The sequence below is a fragment of the Callithrix jacchus genome, chromosome 11 (genome assembly GCF_049354715.1).
Source record: "Callithrix jacchus isolate 240 chromosome 11, calJac240_pri, whole genome shotgun sequence".
NCBI classification, from domain to species: domain Eukaryota; kingdom Metazoa; phylum Chordata; class Mammalia; order Primates; family Cebidae; genus Callithrix; species Callithrix jacchus.
Window position 1 is genome coordinate 2849282 of NC_133512.1, and position 19633 is coordinate 2868914.

General features: G+C 42.5%; 1 protein-coding gene across 1 annotated transcript in view; it reads left to right on the top strand.

Moving 5' to 3' along the window:
• BMPER (BMP binding endothelial regulator) overlaps window positions 1-19633 on the top strand; it is a 247905-nt gene that overhangs the window by 47990 nt on the left and 180282 nt on the right. The window contains exons 4-6 of the mRNA XM_002751322.7: window positions 9243-9325; window positions 13630-13720; window positions 18092-18174. Of these exons, the coding sequence (XP_002751368.3) occupies window positions 9243-9325; window positions 13630-13720; window positions 18092-18174 (257 nt within the window). The remainder of the gene's footprint in view (window positions 1-9242; window positions 9326-13629; window positions 13721-18091; window positions 18175-19633) is intronic.

The window sequence follows — 19633 nt, forward strand, 5'->3', positions numbered from 1 at the left end:
TTTTAGAGTCAGGCAGAAGAGTGGCCGTTTGTTCCCAGAGTAACCGTGCTTTTCTGAAGCTTGGTTTCCCCATTTTTAAATACTGGGGTAAAATGTTATCTGTCGTGGAGTTAGACATGCTACCTTTGTGCTACAAGGTCCTGTTACTTTTCCATAGTGCTAATATGGTTTGGCTCTGCGTCCCCTCCCAAATCTCACTTTGAATTGTGATAATCCGCTTTTATCAAAGGTGGGGCCGGGTGGAGATAATTGAATCACAGGGGCAGTTTCCCCCATACTGTACTCACGGTAGTAAATGAGACTCACATTTATGGGTTTATGAAGGGGACTTCCCCTGCATTTGCTCTCTGTCCTGCCACTATGTGAGAAGTCATTCTGCTTTTCCTTCATCTTCTGCCACAGTTGTGAGGCCTCCCCAGCCATGTGGAACTGTGAGTCCATTGAATGTCTTTTCTTTACACATTACCAAGTCTTTATTAGCAGTGTAAGAACAGACTAATACAGGTGCTTTTATGAGAATAAAATTAAGTCATATGTGAAAACTCCAAGTTTGATACCTCACCTATACTAATGTCTGTGAACAGGCAGTGAGGGCTGAGTGCTTGCAGTGGGGTGCCGAGGGTAGGATGGATTTTGCAACGGGATTCAGCCCTGAGCAAGAGGCCCTCCCATGTTTAGAGGTGTTTGTGCTAAGAAGAGAGCAAACGCAAGAATGGTGGTTGATGTATGAAAATGGCAGCAAGGGTTTTCCTCCCTTAGGGCCTTGCATGGTTCCTTCATTGTATTAATTACATTAAAAGTTCAAAAGCATATTTGATTGACTAGAATCCCAATTTGTTTGTGGTTCATATTGTGTGTTTTATTACCTTATGGTCATGGAAGATATTGAACCACAATTTCATCACTTTACAGTCTCCAGTAAACACAAATATTAGAAATCCAAGCAAGTCATGTGGGAGTTTGTTTTTCTTCCTTTATTCTGGTGAAGTGAGTTGAATTTGCAAGTGATTCACTGTACTCATCTAAAATTTCTGCATTTTTGGGGTTTATTCATAAAATCATCAAAAATGGAGTGAAATAGCTTTCTACTATTTTTTTCATCGTCAATTATTTCATTTCAATCACATATTGAATTCCTAATTGGAAACAAATCTAAAAAAGCAATGAAAAAATGTTGTGGTGAGGGAGCACACACTCCTACTTAAGAACTCAGTTCATGAGTCTGATTCTTTCTCTTGGGACTGAGGAAATGGTTTGGCTATAAAATTCCCATTAGCCAAAAATAAGCACAATTGCCCGCAGGATTCATGGTAGGTAGAGCCTTCAAGACTAATAAAAGCCTGTTTTAAATGAACTCTTAAGGACACTGTTTAAGCCCTAGAATGGACAGTCAGATTTTATGTTTATCCCTTTTGATTATACTTCCATATGTTTCTGGAGATCAGTGTCTGAAAAGTGGTTCATTAAAACATGTATTGGGCTGGGGGTAATTGGGGCTCACTGGCCAAGTCCAGGTGGACAGGGAGGCCCTATCCAGTGGCCTGGAAGCAGCAAATCATGGCAGACCTGTCTGCTCTGTTTCCCTGTGCCTTGTGGCATGAAATGACTTCAAAGACTCCCAGTTTGGTTTAATTTAAATAAATATGACTGTTTGTATACTTACTTAAAAAATAGTCAAGAATAAACCAGTAGTTGGGGAACCAAAGTTGGTGTTGGAAAGAAAAGGCACTCTGCTGAAAGTAAGTTATCTGAGTAGCTCCAAGAAAGCGTTCCTGTTTCCGGAGGAGGAGTTAATGGGCCCACACACCCAAGAGAAAGCAGGAGGTCCGGTGAATGTCACCCTTTCTATGTTCTATTTTTGTAGTTTGTAGGAATAGCTATATGTTCGTGATGACTATTTATTACTAATGAAATTAAACATTTGTCAAGTCCTTCCCACAAACAAGGGGACCTGGAATTCACATTGTGCGTGAAGAAAGAACACAGGCGCATACCCCGAGTGGGGAAGTCTCATGGAAGGCTTCCCAGAGACTATGATCTTAGGCTGAGTCTTGAAGGATGAGTTAGGTAAGGAAAGAAAGCTTGGGTGACCTAGGTATCCTTGTGTGGCAGTAGAGATGGAGAAAATGGATGAGATCCAGGCTTTTTAAGAAAGGACCAGCATGTGCAAAATCACAGGATGAGATCTTCTGGCCATGTTTGGGAGAATTCGAAGTAGAGCTTGTCTGCAATGGAGGGAGTATAAGTTTGGGAAGAGCAGAAAAGAGGATGAAGAGGTGAGTCAAGGCCAGGCCTGGGAACTCTCTGATGTTTACAGTAAAGGTCCATGGTTTTCAATCCTGGCTACATGTTAGATTCCTCTTCTGCTTCCTACTTTTGGAAACTGTCATCCAATTTGTCTAGAATAAAAGGGCTAGGGGTTGGTGCCTGCTCTAGACCTCAGCCAGGCTGTGCACCACTTGGTCACTGTGAATGACATGAGCAGACCAGAAAGAGCACACAGTGGCAGCTGTATAGGAGGGTGGCTTAAGAAAGGTCCTTACCACAACCAGGAGAAACAGTCAGTGAGCCTGTTGCAATGGCTCAGGCAGATGAGAAATAACCAGCAGAGTAGCTGAGGCTGGAGTAGAGAGGTTGGAGACATAACTGGGAGAGAGCATCTGGAAGGTGTGGGGTGGGCTGAAGAAGGAAGCACTGTCAGCCCTCCACAGAGAGGCTCCAGACGGTAACGACTGAGTGTCTTTTGCTTGGGCCCTTAGAGGGCAGCTAGAGTACAAGGAGTGAAGTTTTAGTGGAGGGATGGTGGGGTCAGAAGCCAGATAGCCTTAGCTGATGAACTTGAACATGCATTCAGAAGCACGCCAGTTTACTGTGACAGTAACCTCAGGCAATGACACGGAGTTCAAGGGACGAAGGGAAAGAACTGGAAAGGTCGGTCGGGGCCATGTTGTGAAGGCGTTGGGCACGGGGGTAGGTTATTGGTAATGTTAAGATCCAGTTCTTTGCCGTTAGATTGACGTTAATGTGAAAAAATGAGAGGATTAAGACTAGTTGGGAGAAACTAGGCACAGCTAAGGCTCATTAGAAGGCCAAGGCCATTTTTTATGGTCCTGCTGATTTGTAACAGCTATTTTAACAACAGAATGATGAAAATGTGTGGTATTCTTTCTCCCTTGGGATAATGTGGCCACTGAAAAAGGTCACAACTAATAGGAAAAATGAGTTTTATTGCTTAACTGTGGATTCAATTAATTTACGTTCTTCCTGTTTTCATTGCCCCATTTTCTGAGTTGACTAGTTGGCTAAGCCAAGCTTCTCTACAAGAATATGAATGTTAGGTCAAATACTCTGGAGTTCTTCCCCACCCTGAAAATAATTAATGTAAGAAAGCCAAGACATATACAAAAGAAAGCGTAGATGGTTTAGGCTCATCTTTGTATTATTTTAGATGTGAGGAGGAACCGTTGAGTTTTTTTTTTAAGAAGAAAGAGAAAGAAAAAGAGGGAAAAAGAGGAAAAAAAGAGGGAAAAAGAGAAAAAGAGGGAAAAAGAAATATTACTTCATTCCTAAAATGGGTATCAATAATGGCCGATCAATATTTTGTGTGTTTAAAGTGGAAAATGTATATTTTGTATGTTTAAAATGGAGAGCTCTATTGAGTTTATTTGTTCTGGATCTGAGTTCAAATCCTGGATATCATTATCAATTTTCTGTCTCGTTGAATCTAAATCTCATTATGGGTCTTATGTATCTGGGTGTTAAGATCTCTTATTATTACATTAATCCTTTTACCCTTGTATCCTTGTAGCTTTGAAATCTATTTTATTAACTGTGAGAATTGCAACTCCTGCTTTTTATTTAGTTATTTTTGCTCTCCATTTAATTGGTAAGTTTTTTCCAACCCTTTATTTTGAGTCTTTGTATATCTTTAGATATACCGTTAGATTTTGTCTGTATCTTTTGATTGGGAGATTTGGTCGATTTAAATTTAGGATTACTGCCATTTGATATTAACTGGCTATTTTATCCTTTCGTTGATGTAAATTCTTCTTTATGTTGATGCTCTGTACTTTTTGGTGTATTTTTAGAAAGGCTAATACTTGTTGTTCCTTTCTATGTGTAATGCTTCTTTTAGAAGTTCTTGTAAAGCAGGCCTGGTGGTAATAAAATCTCTGAGTACTTGCTTGTTCCTAAAAGATTTTATTTTTCCTTCAATTGTAAAGCTTAAATTGGCAGGATATGAAATTCTGGGCTGAAAGTTCTGTTCTTTAAGTATATTGAATATTGGCCCCCACTCTCTTCTAGGTTGTAGGGTTTCCGTTGAGAGATCTGCTGTAAGCCTAATAGGCTTCCCTTTATGGGTAACCTGATCTTTCCCTCTGACTGCCCTTAATATTTTCTCCTTCGTTTCGATCCTGGTGAATCTAACGATTATGTGCCTTGGGGTTGCTCTTCTTGAGGAATATCTTTGTGGTGTTCTCTGTATTGCCTGGGGTTGAATAGTGTCCTGCTTTGCTAAGTTAGGAAAATTTTCCTGGATAATATCCTGAAGAATATTTTCCAGCTTGAATTCATTCTCTCCATCACAGTCAGGTACACCAATCAAACGTATATTAGGTCTTTTCACATAGTCCCATATTGCTTGGAGACTTTGCTCATTCCTTTTTATCCTTTTTTCTCTATTCTTGTCTTGTCGTTTTGTTTCATTAAGTTGGTCTTCGACCTCTGATACCCTTTCTTCTGCTTGATCCATTCGGCTGTTTAAGCTTGTACATATTTCACTAAGTTCTCGTGTTGTATTTTTCAACTCCATAAGTTCATTTGTATTCCTCTCTATATTGTCTATTCTTTTCAACATTTCATCTAACCTTTTTTCCAAGTTCTTAGTTTCTTTACATTGGGTTAGAACAAGTTCCTTTAACTCCCAGAAGTTTCTTATCATCCACCTTTTAAAGCCTACTTCAGATAATGGAACACAGTCCTTTTCCATCAGGGCTTGTTCTGTTGCTGATGAGTCCTTTTCCATCAGGGCTTGTTCCGTTGCTGATCAGTCCTTTTCCATCAGGGCTTGTTCGGTTGCTGATGAGTCCTTTTCCATCAGGGCTTGTTCCGTTGCTGATGGGTTCTGATTTTGAGTATACTCGGCCTTCTTAGGCTGGTTTTTTCCCTTCATTGTAGATGAACCGCCTTTCTAATTAGGTTTCTGAGTCGACGTCTGACTTATTGATTCCCAGTGCTGGGATCCGAGCAACCCACTGTGGCGGCCTAAATAGCAGCGATAAGACTGATGGTGCTCTTCTGCCCGGGAATCTCTGGTCTGGCTTCCCTCTTGAGTCCGCAACAAGCGGCTCCGACTTCCCTGAGCTCCAAACTCAGGTCAGTAGGGGAAGCAGTCCCGTTGGCTCTGCATGAAGAGCTGCTGCTGCGGCCACGAGAGTCGTGCTGGCGACCCGTGGGGCTCCTCGACTGGGAATCGGCCGATCCGTGAGTGACGAAAATTCGTCTAAAAGTGTGGTGTCGTCTCGTTCTCTGAGCTTTCACTGGGAGCTACAATCCCGAGCTGTTAGTGATCGGCCATCTTGGATCAGGAACCATTGAGTTGTATGTGATGGTTTAAATCAAGGTTTTTCAGCCTTGGCACAATTGAAATTTTGAGCTGGTTAATTCTTGGTGTGCATTGTAGGGTGTTTAGAATCCTCCTGGACCTCTACCCGTTAGATGCCTGTAGCACTCCCTATATCCCAGTTATGATAACCAGTGATGTCTCCTGATATTGCCCAAAGTCCCTGGGGAGGGGTTAGGGCAAAAGGCAAAATCACCCTCACTGGAGAACTGCCGGTTTAAAGATATTGTAGTGATTTTATCAGAAAACCACGACGTTTTCCTGCTACAGTACTGATGGTTTTATTGAAGATTGTAAAATCTCGAATTCGTTTCATCACTAGAAGGAAACTAATGAATGTTTATAAATTCCTTGTAGGGAGTTTTTTTTTTAAATATTTAAAAAGAAAAGCTACTTTACTGGTGGCTACATAGTTACCTGACCAGCCATCTAACTATTCCAGCCACTTACTCTTTTGTTTAATTACAAGATCTGCTATGATTTAATTTTATATAGACAAATGCTGATTTTATTCCTGGGCCCTGAAGTTCTCAATGCTGAATTAGAAAATGCTAAAATAATACTCGCAATTTAGACCTGGATCTAAAAATGTAAATTTCACACAGCACCTGGATTTTAGTGTTAGTTTCATATCTAATTTATTCTAATTTGGAGTAAGCCCTTCAGCCCTATTTTGCAATTTTTCTCATCTGTAAAAAGAAGAAGATAAACTATAATATCTGTAAGTTTGCTTCTATTCTAAACAAACATCAACACTTGAATGTATTTATATTATTTCATTGGGTTGTTCCTCCTGCTTCCAAAATATACCTCCCAATGGAATTAAACACAGAATGTGTCCCAGAATGTGGTCTATGGTGCTGATCTACTATAAGATGAGTATAGGAAGGGACAGTGAACAGAAACAATTAATGTAATTTGGCAGTGTATTCTATGCCTATTACATGTAATAATAAAAGTTGGGCTTATATTTCGTCTTTTTGAAATTCATTTTTTTTCTTGTAAGTCGCTTTTATTACATTTTATAAAAGTAAAGCTCTACAGGGGATTAAAAAACAAAAACAAAAACAAAACTCGTCTTTCACTAGAGGGAGTTTGGGAAGCAATGCCTGGATGTATGATGGAAGATTTGTCTGCATCTCTTTCTACCATGACCAGTAAGGGATAGTTAGTATATTCCATCTCCCTGCGATGTAAATAAAAATGGGGCAAGATATTGTCTGTTTACCCCATTAGCAGCGTAAAGTTGGTAGCAAGTAGAATTGATTGTAAATAAATTTGTCTAACAGAAAATAAGACATCATTCATTTAGCTTAAGTTAGTTTCTTGAATTAAAATAACCTGTTTATCTTAGAACGTAAACCCAAAGAGCGATGAGAATGTCCTTTCTTTAATTATCTTTTTTCAGAGAGTCCTTACATATGAAATCTACTCTAATGCTCGGTATACTGAAGTTTCCATAAGTAGCCAATGGTAGTGAGGGTGGGTAAAGAAGGAAAAGGTGTGGATTGCGTTTACTAAAGAGATTTTCACAGATGTTTAGGAGTCTATTCAGTCACTCAGATTAATCCTTCATTTGGGAAGATCTGTTACATGGACCCAGCTGTGATAGAATGAGGTATAAACAAGGGTGTTTGAGCCATGGGGCACTTCACAGCATGACCTTCATCTGATTTTCCAGTATTATTGTCCAATCTTGATGTGGTAAAATATGGTGGGGGAACAACACTTCTCACTGACAGTTATTTGAAGCAGAAAACACTGTTGGGTTCTTTGCACTATGGACCATTTATTCCAATACCTTTTATCCCATAAAGAGTGGAATAATCTGGCAGCCTGGTGCTCCTCCTGGGAGCCCTTTGCACATGACCTGGCATTGCTTGGAAATAGTCTCTTAACCGTGGCCAATATGGCCTTTGTAGCACTTCCTCCTCCAAAGCCAGAAAGGCAAGATCTTTGCCTGAGCTATTAGCAGCAAAAAATCACCCTTTCTTTCAGTTTTTTAATTCAGATGATGAAAATATATAACATATTCGGAAACTCCACTGGCAGACTTGGCAGGCATTTCATAGTTACCTGGACTTAATGTGAATCGGATCTGGGTCTCTGATTTCCCCGCCTCCATCTCTCAGAGCAAGTTATTTATTATCTGAATGAGTCTGCGTTAGTGGATCAGACATGCACATGGCACATACTTTGTTCAGTAAGATTTATGCTAGCCCAAATTGTTTTATATTGGTTTTCATTGTTGAAAATTTACTGTATTCATTCTCGGTTTGGCGTAAGTATTTGTAGTGTGCTAGGGGTTCCTGTGGTTGAACATTTTATCTCTGTAACACTTCACGCAAAGGAAATTAAAAAATACATAATGAAAGCGTTTCCCTAATGTGTTTCCAATCAGCTGTGTACTTTAGTAATTTGATTTGTAGGAACCAGGGAGCAGAGTATGACTGAGCTCTTTTCAATCATTCATAATTTTTTGGGAATTAAACATTATTGAATTTTGTCTAAGTCCTTTATTATTCTGTTTGAATGTAGTAAGAGGGATTTTTTTTTTTTAACCACAGCATTATCTAAAAGTTCTTATGGAAGGAGTGAGTCTTTTCTCTGTGTCTTGCACAAGAAAAACTGATGTGAATTGAGGTTGATTAGCTTGCCAGAAATCAGTCATTGAAATAGAGAGCCAGGCCCTTTTATTTCTCCATTATCACATGTGGGTGTTCCTGCTTCTGTTCTTTTTGTATTAAGCAATCCAGACTATGTATTGCTAAATCTCTTTGCCTAGTGGGCTCCTAAGGATACAGTGATGGTCGCCACAGCCTGGCACATCTTCCTAGAACATGTGACCCACAGTGTGGAGGGTTGTACAAACTGACTCAAGACCTAGGCTGTGATCTCCACACGACTGTTTCTTTGGCCTTTGTCCACAGACTCTAACTGGCTTATTTCTTCTTTTGAGGATCTCTGGCCTTTGACTTTTGTTTTTGCCAATGAATAAACATGTGATAATCCATACTTGGGTAGTTTCAGATTTGCCTAATCTAATTTACTACCTAAAAGTCATATAAAAAGTAAATAATCATAGCTCTTAGAACTGGAGGTAAGAGTTGGAAGGTTTTATCTAGTGAAGATGGTAGCTCTTCAAGAATCTCAGATGGGTATACAATTTTTAGTTCAGTTCCTATATTTTAAATTCCTGCTTTGATTTTCTATCATGTTTTAAACTTCACTCTTGATCTTCAGCAAGTTTGAGTGAATTTAATCTCATGTAAGATCTCTCTTCATAGTGGTGTTTTTATCTCTGGTCTTCCCCAGACGTCATTAGGCATGAATCAAGTTATGAGGTTAGACATTTTGGCCACAAGTGTTCATCAGTCTATGGCTTTGCACTTGATAATATAATCCAGGAGGGTGATCTTCTCAGTGTGAGTCAATGTGAGTCAACATCAAGTGGATACTTAGAAAGCTTAGTTGTGTTTTTGGGAAAAATAGCCAGAGTATGGTGGTTGCTGTGATCGCTAATCTGGGCTTAGAGAACATAACTTATTTTGCTCCAAAATGTAAAGGAAACACACATTCATTCTTGGCCTTTCTTCCTGCTTCGGTGTCTCCTGTCCAGGTTGCACCTATGAAGGAAACACCTATAACAGCTCCTTCAAATGGCAGAGCTCGGCTGAGCCTTGTGTTCTACGCCAGTGCCAGGTAAGGTTCAACTATTTCTCTCTCCAGTAAAAAGGAATCTATAGAGTCCTCTTCAGTTACCCATTCCAACAACACAGAACAAAACCCCAGAAAAGCCAAACAAAAATGAAAAACCAATGAAAAAGCAACTGTATCCTTGTGTGTGTTTACTGTGACAATCACCATAACAAAACAGGTACAGCATAGATATTGTATAGAACTTGCTTCCAGAAACATACAGCAGAATTGTGAACCATTGTAAAACTGTGCCTGGAAAAACTCCAGGAAGATGCACACGTCCTTGGGGAAAATTCATGTCTTCCTGTGAAGTCATCTGTGAGCAAAACATGAATTCCTCTTAGCAGAAAGGGGGTATTGTTAATGGATGTATGTTTCCCTTCTTTGATTTAGAAAGATTTTGAAATGGATCCAATCTGTAAACGATTACACTGAAGCAATTAGTACACTGTAACTCGATGATTTCAATCGACAAATTAAAGCACCACCAATTCAGCAGCTAGGGAGTCCACTGTGGCTGATCCTTACTGAACTCTGTTTCCGAGCAGTAATTCTACATGGCTCTAATCCTGTCAGGTGTTAAACAGCAAGAAAAACTAAAGCAGAAATGAAAAACTTAAATTTTCAAATTCCCACTTTAATAAAACAAACAAAAACTCTATATACTCTGTTAAAAATTATGCCCATATAATTTTGACAAAACTTAAAAATTATTCTTTGTAGAGAAGGTGCTATTAAATTATTTTATCCCCGACCCCATTTTGTTGTCCAAGGACGTGTTTTGCATTTAAAGGATATTAATAGTGGATAGTTCTCTTTGCTCTCGTCTTTTTTTTTTTTTTTTTTGAGACAGAGTTTAACTCTTGTTGCCCAGGTGGGAGTGCAATGGCATGATCTCAGAACTGGAAGTAAGAGTTGGAAGGTTTTATCTAGTGAAGACGGTTCACCACAACCTCCTCCTCATGGGTCCAAGTGATTCACCTGCCTCAGTCTCCCAAGTAGCTGGGATTACAGGCATGCGCCACCATGCCTAATTTTGTATTTTTAATAGAGTTGGGGGTTTCTCCATGCTGGTCAGGCTGGTCTTGAACTCCTGACCTCAGGTGATCTGCCTGCCTCAGCCTCCCAAACTGCTGTGATTACAGGTGTGAGCCACCGCGCCCAGCCAAATTTGTTTTGTTTTGTTATATGGATGAGAGGTCTCCTATGTTGTCCAGGCTGGCCTCGAATGCCTAGCCCGGCCTCTTTATGTGCCAGGAAAACAGGCCTGAGCTCTGATCTTAAGCACAGTGACATTTAGTTTACTGATATCTAAATTTTATTTAGTTATGTTCCTATAACATGCCACGATAGGTACGCTCATTCATAAGACCTTCAGCTATTTATTCAGTTAAATATTCAACTTATTTATTTAGGAAATCTGTTAGTGAAAATAAGCAGTAAGTAGACAAATATAAATAATACATTATTAAATCAGCAAACATTTGCTGAGTTTTTACTCCAGGATGTAGGTTCAATTGGTGTCATACTGCAAAGAGATGACAGCAGTAAGTTCCCATAACACCAAAAGCCACATTTGCTCCAAAATTTATACCACTCCACTCCTGCTCTGCTTCTTGACTAGCAAAATTTCTGTTTTTTGGTAGAGCACTCAGAAAACCAAAGCCACGGTGACAATGTTGAACAAGACAGTCACACATCCTCTGGAGTCTAGAATAGTATTTCTACATAACAGTCAGAGGTTTTGAAGAACCTCAAGTTGCATAGAGCAGGGGTGAATTTTGCTGCCTTTGGGGTGAAGACTTTGTTTAAATTAAGTGGAAGCTTTTTTTTTTTTTTTTATGAGATGGAGTTTTTGCTCTTCTTGCCCAGACTGGAGAGTAATGATGCGATCTCGGCCATAACCTCCACCTACTGGGTTCAGGCGATTCTCCTGCCTCAGCTTCCCGAGTAGCTGGGATTATAGGCATGTGCCACCATGCCCGGCTAATTTTGTATTTTTAGTAGAGACGGGGTTTCTCCATGTTGGCCAGGCAGGTATCGAACTCTTGACCTCATGATTTGCTGGCCTCGGTCTCCCAAACTGCTGGGATTACAGGCATGAGCCACTGAGCCTGGCCAAGGGGAAGCTATTAGCTATTATATGGGAGGGACTATTTTGTTGACTGAATAACATGTTAAGCCATTATCCATTGTTTACCCTGAAACTCGATTGCCTAGCATCTCTGGTCAGTAGCCGCTCAGCAGGGCCCAGAAAGAGCGATGCAGGAATTTCAAATCATTGTTGGAACAGATCTTAAAGTCCAGCAGCCTTGGGAGTCAGCATATGCTGACCTGTAAAATGGGGCACATAAGGTGGATGCTACCTACCCAAGAGGAACTTTGCCTTTCATTTCTCCTCCTTTTCTAAATTTTTGCCAGTGTCCTGCCAGCTAGGATAATATTTTATTCAATACACAGAAAGGCGACCTGTGATGAAGGGACCCGCCAAAGGCTGCTGGGGACTTTCCCTCTCCTTCTTACTTGCTCTCTTCTTTAGGTATGAGACCTTGTCGTGGAATATAGGAAATGGCCGTTTGCTCGCTCCTGTCAGGGAAGTCTTCTGGCTTTTCTGTAGAATGAAGCAATGGTAACCTCTCTTCAAATGCTCTTCTTTTCTCAGGGCACAAAATCAGTGACAGAGGATACAGTGTAGGGCAATAGGTGAAATACGGATTCTGCCACTCACATAAGTTGTGACTTAACCTTGCTGTACCTCACCTTAACCACCTATAAAACAGAAACAGTACTGTCTTCAGCTCTCTTCATCTTCATTAAAAATGCTTCCAGTAGAGTGCCTGCATGGACCGGGTACAACAGGTCCCAGACAGATGACAGGAAGTCTAAGGATCTGGCCTAGTTCCATTTGAATTGAATTCTACCTTATTTCGTCTATCTTCCAAACGAGAGAGCTCTGATGATGAGACATTTCCCTTTATTTTCCTGCCTTTAATTTCGTATGGGAAGAGGAAAATTTGAAGATCACAGACAGGAAATTCATGCTGGGAACTAACCTGAATCCTCCATCTGGATTGCAGATACTGAAGGAAAATTGATTTGGGTCCATGCATAACTTTTTGCATTGCTTCAGTTACGTAACCAAGGCATGGAGCTTTTTGAGGTGTTGTGTCTTGCTGATGCTTTAGTTGTTTCTTGCTTTCCCATGTGAGGTAGGCTCTAATAAATTCTCCAGCAGGTGGAAACCTCAGGCCTGACATGATATGAAGACACTTAGGATGTAGCCCTTCTTGTTGGGTTGAGATATGTGGTCACAGACACGATGAAGAGGATGACCTAGTTGTCAATTTGTTACATTTTATTTTCATCCTGTGCCACTATTTTGTTGACTGAATTAACACATTGCGCCATTATCCATTGTTAATCCTGTAACTCCGATCGGCCGGTCGCCGCTCAGCAGAGCCCAGAAACACAGACAACAAAACACAATAAAACAAACAACAACAAACACAAAACAACAACGAAAACCAAACTAACAGACACACAAATCCATTTATAAAATGAGCAGAGAATCTGGAGAAAGCCATTCAAAGGCCAACTCTGAAAATTAGCTTTAAAAATGTTTCAATTGACATTAAGGTGATATGAGAGTCCCAATATCAGTTTGCAAATGACTCACTTGATTTTATTACTAAGCCCTAAAGTCTCTATTTTGATGGATATAATATTAACTTAAAAATAGTTTTATCTAATCTCTTCCTTTGATGTTTGAGGAAAACTGAGACCCGGGATCTGTGTGAGGCAGAGTGTCATTTCTAAGATTGCAGAACTGGTCTAAAATTATTTCTAGAAGGTTGATAAGGATTTAGGATCCCCAGGTGCTAGTCTGGGTGATGGTGCTTATACTCTGCCTCACCATTAATGCCCTGACATGAGTAACAATGACAGAAAATACAGGAAGTGTGGAAAACCTAAAACGGTTGCGAATGAGCAGCTAGACTCTGCCGGGTGCTTAGTGACAGCAAGAAGGGCTTAAAAACTGGATTTAAAAGAAGGCAAGAAATTAGGGCCAAAGAGAAAGCAAGGGCAGGGAAAAGAAGAGGTGACAGATTTGCACTGTGAGTTATAGAGCACGGGCTGGGGTGAGCCGGGATCTCACCCCTCTCACCTCGTTAGTACCTCTGGCCTCGACACCCACCGAGCCTTGTGGTTTTTGTGCTTGGACAGTTCTGCTGCTTAGGTCACTTTCCAAAAGTAGTAACTCCGTGGGAATTCCGGGCTAACGTCGCTTGTGCCGTTCTGTGTTTCAGGAGGGCGTTGTCACAGAGTCTGAGGTACGCTGTGTGGTGCATTGTCAAAACCCTTCGGAGCATCTGGGAATGTGCTGCCCCACGTGTCCAGGTAACGTCCTCAGGAAGGCAAGGCTGGAAATCTGTGCGTGTTCTCTCGGGAACGCCTGAATCTCACAACCCCTCTTGTTGGAAATTTTCCTCACTTTACATCTGTGTACATAATGGGTCTAGAGAGCGAGCTCCTTTGCATAGAAATATCCGCTTGGCCTCCTTGGTGTGCCCAGCATGAATGCGATGTGCTGGAGGTCCTGGCATGGGGGTTCTCCAGGCTCCAAGGCCTGCTTTCCACTCCACAGGGCCACAGGTAATGCTTATTTTGGAAGAAAAGGCTGTGGCTTTCTCTGGCTTCCAGAAATGTCTTTTTACTGCTTCATATTGCAAAACCCTGGCCAGAGCTCGCTGTGGTGATGAGGCAACCAGATGTTTTCTGAAAACTGAGAGCTGTGTCCCAAAGTGAATTTAGCTTAGGGTTTTCCTGGTCTCAGTTTTCTGTGTGGTTCAACAAGGTAGACCCTCTGTCTCTTATAGAGGGCCCTGCTTCCTAGCTGACAGCCAAGGGATCTTTCTTCTGCAGTGGCTGGAGCGTTTCCTTTTACTTCTCTGAGCGGGATTACAAAGACCTCCTGCATCTTTTCCTGCCCTTACATACGAGCCTGGGGATTTTGAGGTGAGAGATTTCTTCTGATCTCTTAAGCCACTGGCCAATAGTCTCCGACAGGTGTTCCACGTTTTGGGTTTTTTTTTTTCTCTGAGTGCTTTTCCTCAAGGGTGGTGATAACAACTCCTGCTCTGCTTTTGAGGTTAATCTCCAAAGGGCCTTCTGTTCTTGGAAACTCGCTGCGAAGTGGCTAAGGCACCACCGGGGCTCTGCAGAGATGAGCTTCTGCGCCATTCTCAGGCACCTGCCACTTTTCCTCCACACAGTCTCAAAGGCATGGTCCCTTTCAGAGTTCAGCCTTTTCTCACCCTTGAATGACAAGGACAGCCAGTTTCCACTTATGGCTAACCCTCCTCAGCTCCCCAGGCCATCTTTATTCAGCTTCTTTTTCACACTGGGATTTCTGTAAAGCTTGTATTCTTCATGAGCTTATGTGAAAGCCAAAAACGGGTTGAAAGTAAAATCATTTTTTCCCATTATCCAGTTGTTTTCTATCTACCAAGCAGAGTTGGCTTGAGTACTTTTCCCTCTGAATGCGCTGAAATGTTTGTATTGCCTGACCATATCCTTAAATACCTACTGGATCTTTATTAAATGAGATGAGTAGTTGTCCAGGCTGCAGTCTAGAATCACCTGGAAATCCTTAAAAAACAAAACCAATCTTGATGCTCATACTGCATCCCAGACCAATTCCATCAGAATCTCTGAGGAACTCTGGAGTCCCAAATCTCCCAGATAATTTCTATACACACCCAACCCTGACATTGATAACAGAGCATATTTTGTATACCACATAGTTTTAAAAAATATTGGCTGGGCACAGTGGCTCCTGGCTGTAATCCCAGCACTTTGGGAGGCCGAGGAGGATGGATCACAAGATCAAGAGATTGAGACCATCCTGGCCAACATGGTGAAACCCCATGTCTACTAAAAATACAAAAATTAGCTGGGTGTGGTGGCATGTGCCTGTAATCCCAGCTACTGGGGAGGCTGAGGCAGAAGAATTGCCTGAACCTGGGAGGTGGAGGTTGCAGTGAGCTGAGATGGAGCCACTGCATTCCAGCCTTGCGACAGGAGTGAGATTGCCTATCAAAAAAAAAAACAAAGAAAAGAAAAGAATAAAATTAAAAAAAATTATAGCTCTTAAATATGAATTCAGTTGTGTTGAGAAGACTGTGGCTTCACTGACACAGAATCAACTCACAGCCACCCCCTACTCATAACCACGGGACCCGTAATGGACCAACAATAATGCAATGAACACCTAAAGCTCAAGACCTCTTACCCTATAGAACATGCTCCTCGCTCAGGAGATAGTCATATTTTCAGACCGCCTTTGAAACTGTGGGTACACAGAGTGATGGATTTCAGCAGCTGATGTCATCACATCTGAGCCCTTGCTTCTTCCACTCTCTTTTTGGTTGAGTTTCTAGGAAGTAAAGGGCTGAACTCCATGACTGCTCCCACTGCAGTGATAAGTCCTTACAACCATCCACTGTTTACCAAAGAAGAAATTAAGCCCACTGAGAATAGGTGCCTGCCTGAGGTCCGTGAGTGAGAACGCGCCAAAGGCGGGGTCAGGGTCTGGCCCCTCCTCTTTTCTGGCCACCAAAGGGCACTACCTCCCATGACCACACACACCGTGAGAATTGAGAAGCTTAGGTGCAGGTGCCCTGGTAGGCAAGTCTTTAAGATTTGGCATGCCACTGCCGCCCACCAGTCCCCTGACTCCTGGGCAGGCTCTGTGTCCTCAGTTACGGGGTCATGAATCAGTTTCATTCCCTCTCCTTTATTCCAAAGGCCAACCTTCGGATTGCAAATTAGAAGATCCAGAAGGAACTGTATCCACAAGGTTATCCTTTGTCTTGTGAGGGGGGCTTCAGGCAAATCTAGATATGGAGAGTCAAGAGTATCCTTGGGGATTCTCCTTGGTCATTCAGAAAGACTGGCATTGATCAGGGAATGGTATTTGGTGTAATGACAAATGCGTAGTCTATGTTCAGTTTCTTCCCGAAGCAGATTTTAGGGCATTCTTAGTGGACTGCTCCCTCCTTTTCGCTGGGCTCTTTGCTCAGGAATGGTGGGGTCGTGATTTGCCTGAAGCCCCCCTCACAAGACAAAGGATAACCTTGTGGATACAGTTCCTTCTGGATCTTCTAATTTGCAATCCGAAGGTTGGCCTTTGGAATTAAAGAGAGGGAATGAAAATCTCAGTTTGCATAGATTTTCATGTAAAATTCCTTTCAGTCGTCAAGGATAGATTGTTGTAGTTAACCTGGCAATCTGTATGACAAAATTCGTGGTGCAAACATGTGTGAAAGAATGAAGCCTGTCTTGTCGGAAGTACACCTTGAAGAGGGACGACCAGGCATCTCCCACAGTAACAGTGGTGAGATACAGCCACTAGGAGGGCCTCACACTTACCCAGCCTTGTGGCATCATGAAGAATAGCAAGGAGCTGGTTGACTGCTGACTCTGCTTGCCGATGGCATGGAGATCTCATGCCTGGGGCAGTTTTTAAACTACACTTTCACTTGGTGATGCAACTTCAGGCTCAGTAGCTTGTCTGCCTGCCTTCCATTTAACAAAGGGCGATGTATCTAGCTTTAGGATGAATAAGGTCAGCGGCCAGATCAGGTGGGCATAATGCCCATTCTTCTTTGTTAGGAACCAGCTGCTCCAAGAGTTTGGTGCGTTCTGCAGATGGCTTTAGCTGGCAGGCCTTAAACATTCATTCTCAGGGGCGTGGAACAGACTTTCACGAGACCCTGCCTGGGCTGTTTTGCCCACTGCTAGCTCTGCTCCCAGCACCGTCTTCCATGGAGAAGGTGACCTCGGCTGTCCTGGCCTAGTACCTTGTGAGGTCAGTCCTTAGAAAAGTGGCTTTGCTGTTAACTCATCATTGTCCCATGGCCTGTGTGACATGGGGTTCCTGCCTGGCTTGTGCGTCATACCATTTACGACCTCTCTTTGGAATTCAGCAGTGTCCCGGGCGTCTTTTTGAGCAGGGAACAGCTCCTGGGTTCTGGTCCTATAATTAGCTCAAACATGGAGGGGGGGGCATGGTCCCTTTAACAGAGAGGGCGGGGCTGCAAACCTGTGTGATACCTTGTGTCCTGCCTATGCCCTTCTTGCCTTTGGACCTTGTCCTCTGAACAGTGCAGCAGATGAGTCAGAACTGATTTTGAATTCCAGCCCTGCCACCTGCCAGCTGGGTGACTTACTTTCCCCTTACTGAGCCATGTTTTCCTTGTCTGTGAAAAGAATGATGCAAGTCCCTACTTTGCAGGATTGCTGGGGATATGGAGTGAGATTGGGGTACAGAGGACCTGGTAGAGGTTGTGCCATTCTAATTGAGTGGGGCCCCTGGTGTCATCTGCTCCGAGCTCATGGTTGACTTCTCTCCCCTGGCCTTTCATCTGCCTTCTCTGGCCCCTCTGGATTTTGTCCTTGTGGCAGTGTGCAGCGTGGTCACCATGCAGCTCCTGGACTGCTGCTTGGCTCTCTGCGGTGCACTGGTCCCCTTGGGTTGACCTGGGTTCCACTGTCTTACTGGTTTCCCAGCATCTTTGGGATTTTGGGCTCCATGCCCATCTTTTGCCTCTGTTTTTTCTTTTCACGATTTAGCAGTCTTGTCCGCTGGTTGAAGAGGACACTTGGCTGCGTGTAGGTGGGTGATGGATGAGCTGTGGATAGAAGGATCGTGTCAGGCCGAACCACGATGGCTGCTGCCCTAATTCTAAACTCTTCTCTGTTTTACAGGTTGTGTGTTTGACGGTGTTCAGTATCAAGAAGGAGAGGAATTTCAGCCGGAAGGAAGCAAATGTACCAAGTGTTCCTGCACTGTAAGTCCAGCTATGGGTGTTCCCGGGGTGTCCTTTGGACTAATCACTGCTTGCACTCACAAAGAGCACCCCCAGTCTCTGCAGCCTCTTCCTCGTCTCTTCTCTGGGGAAAAGTCAGTCTTTCCTGATGTGGAGCCCAGGGAAAAGCTCATCCACCTGGCACAGTGCTACTGATATTCTGGGCTGGGGAATTCTTCCTCATGAGCTTGTCCTGTGCATTGGAGTATGTTTAGCAAGGTCTCCTGGCTCCACGCACTGGATGCCAGTAAAACCCTCCAGCTCTGCTGCCCACAATGTCCGCAGACCACCCCATGCCCCATGGAGGGCAAACTCACTCCCAGTTGAGAACCTCTGCTCTGAAGCATGAGGAAGAGAGGCGGATTTTCCTCCATGTGTCTCCTTTTTGGGGGAAAAGCATGGATTTTCTGTTCCTCAGGGGTGGAGGAGCTTCTTGCTGAGGCAGCTGCTTGATTCTTCCGCGCAGCCAAAGCAGAAGCAATGGGGACAAACACAGCTGCTTCTGGGCATCCTGAGGGGCGAGAGACTCGTCTGAGGACTGATCATTTACAGGTTGCAGAGTGGGTAGGAGGAAATCTCTTGAAATTGGGGGTTCAGGGCCGAGGAGGAGTCATTGAGACAAAGCCACAGGCTTGTTTTTCTAAGCATTGCTGAATTCTAATGATCTCTCTGCATGCTTAGATATAAAAAAGAACTTGGCACATGGAACAGCTTTAAGGGGATCTTTTAAATGAATATATGTTAAATTTAGGGTGAAATCAATGGTGGTGATAGTGACAGGGAATCTAGTCTTAAGCAGCTGCTGCAAGTTATTTACAGTAGGGAGTCAGTACAACCATCTATGTTTTAAGCTTTTAATATGTTATAATAAAGAACAGACATTTTCCAAGTCACTCATGACTCAGTATGCCTCTCAGAATATATTAAAAGGAAAATACGTGGGGAACTCTAGCATCCTAATTCACCAAAGCAGAATCATATGTGGATCAGCATAAATCACAGCACTTGTTGTTTCTTTACATGTTTTTTCAAAAATTTTTCCTCCTTCCTGCAGCACAAATACAGCCAAGCTAGAGAATACAGATTAGAGGAAATATGGCCAAGTGTGATGGTTTTTCTATGGGGGAGAAGGAGGGGAAAAAAGGGAGGGAGGGAGGAAGAGAGTATATATGTATATCTCTATATATCTAGTTATAAAACATATGTAATATACATAATATGTATCACGTATATAATAATAAAAAACACAAGAGTAATGTACTAATGAAAACGAGCATGGACTTGCATATTCCAACTTAACCTCCATGTTATTCCTCTCCTGCTAATTATGACTAAATAGCTGTATTTTTAAAAAAATTTTTTAAGATGGAGTCTCTCTCTGTCTCCCAGGCTAGAGGGCATTGGCACAATCTCAGCTTACTACAATCTCTGCCTCCCAGGT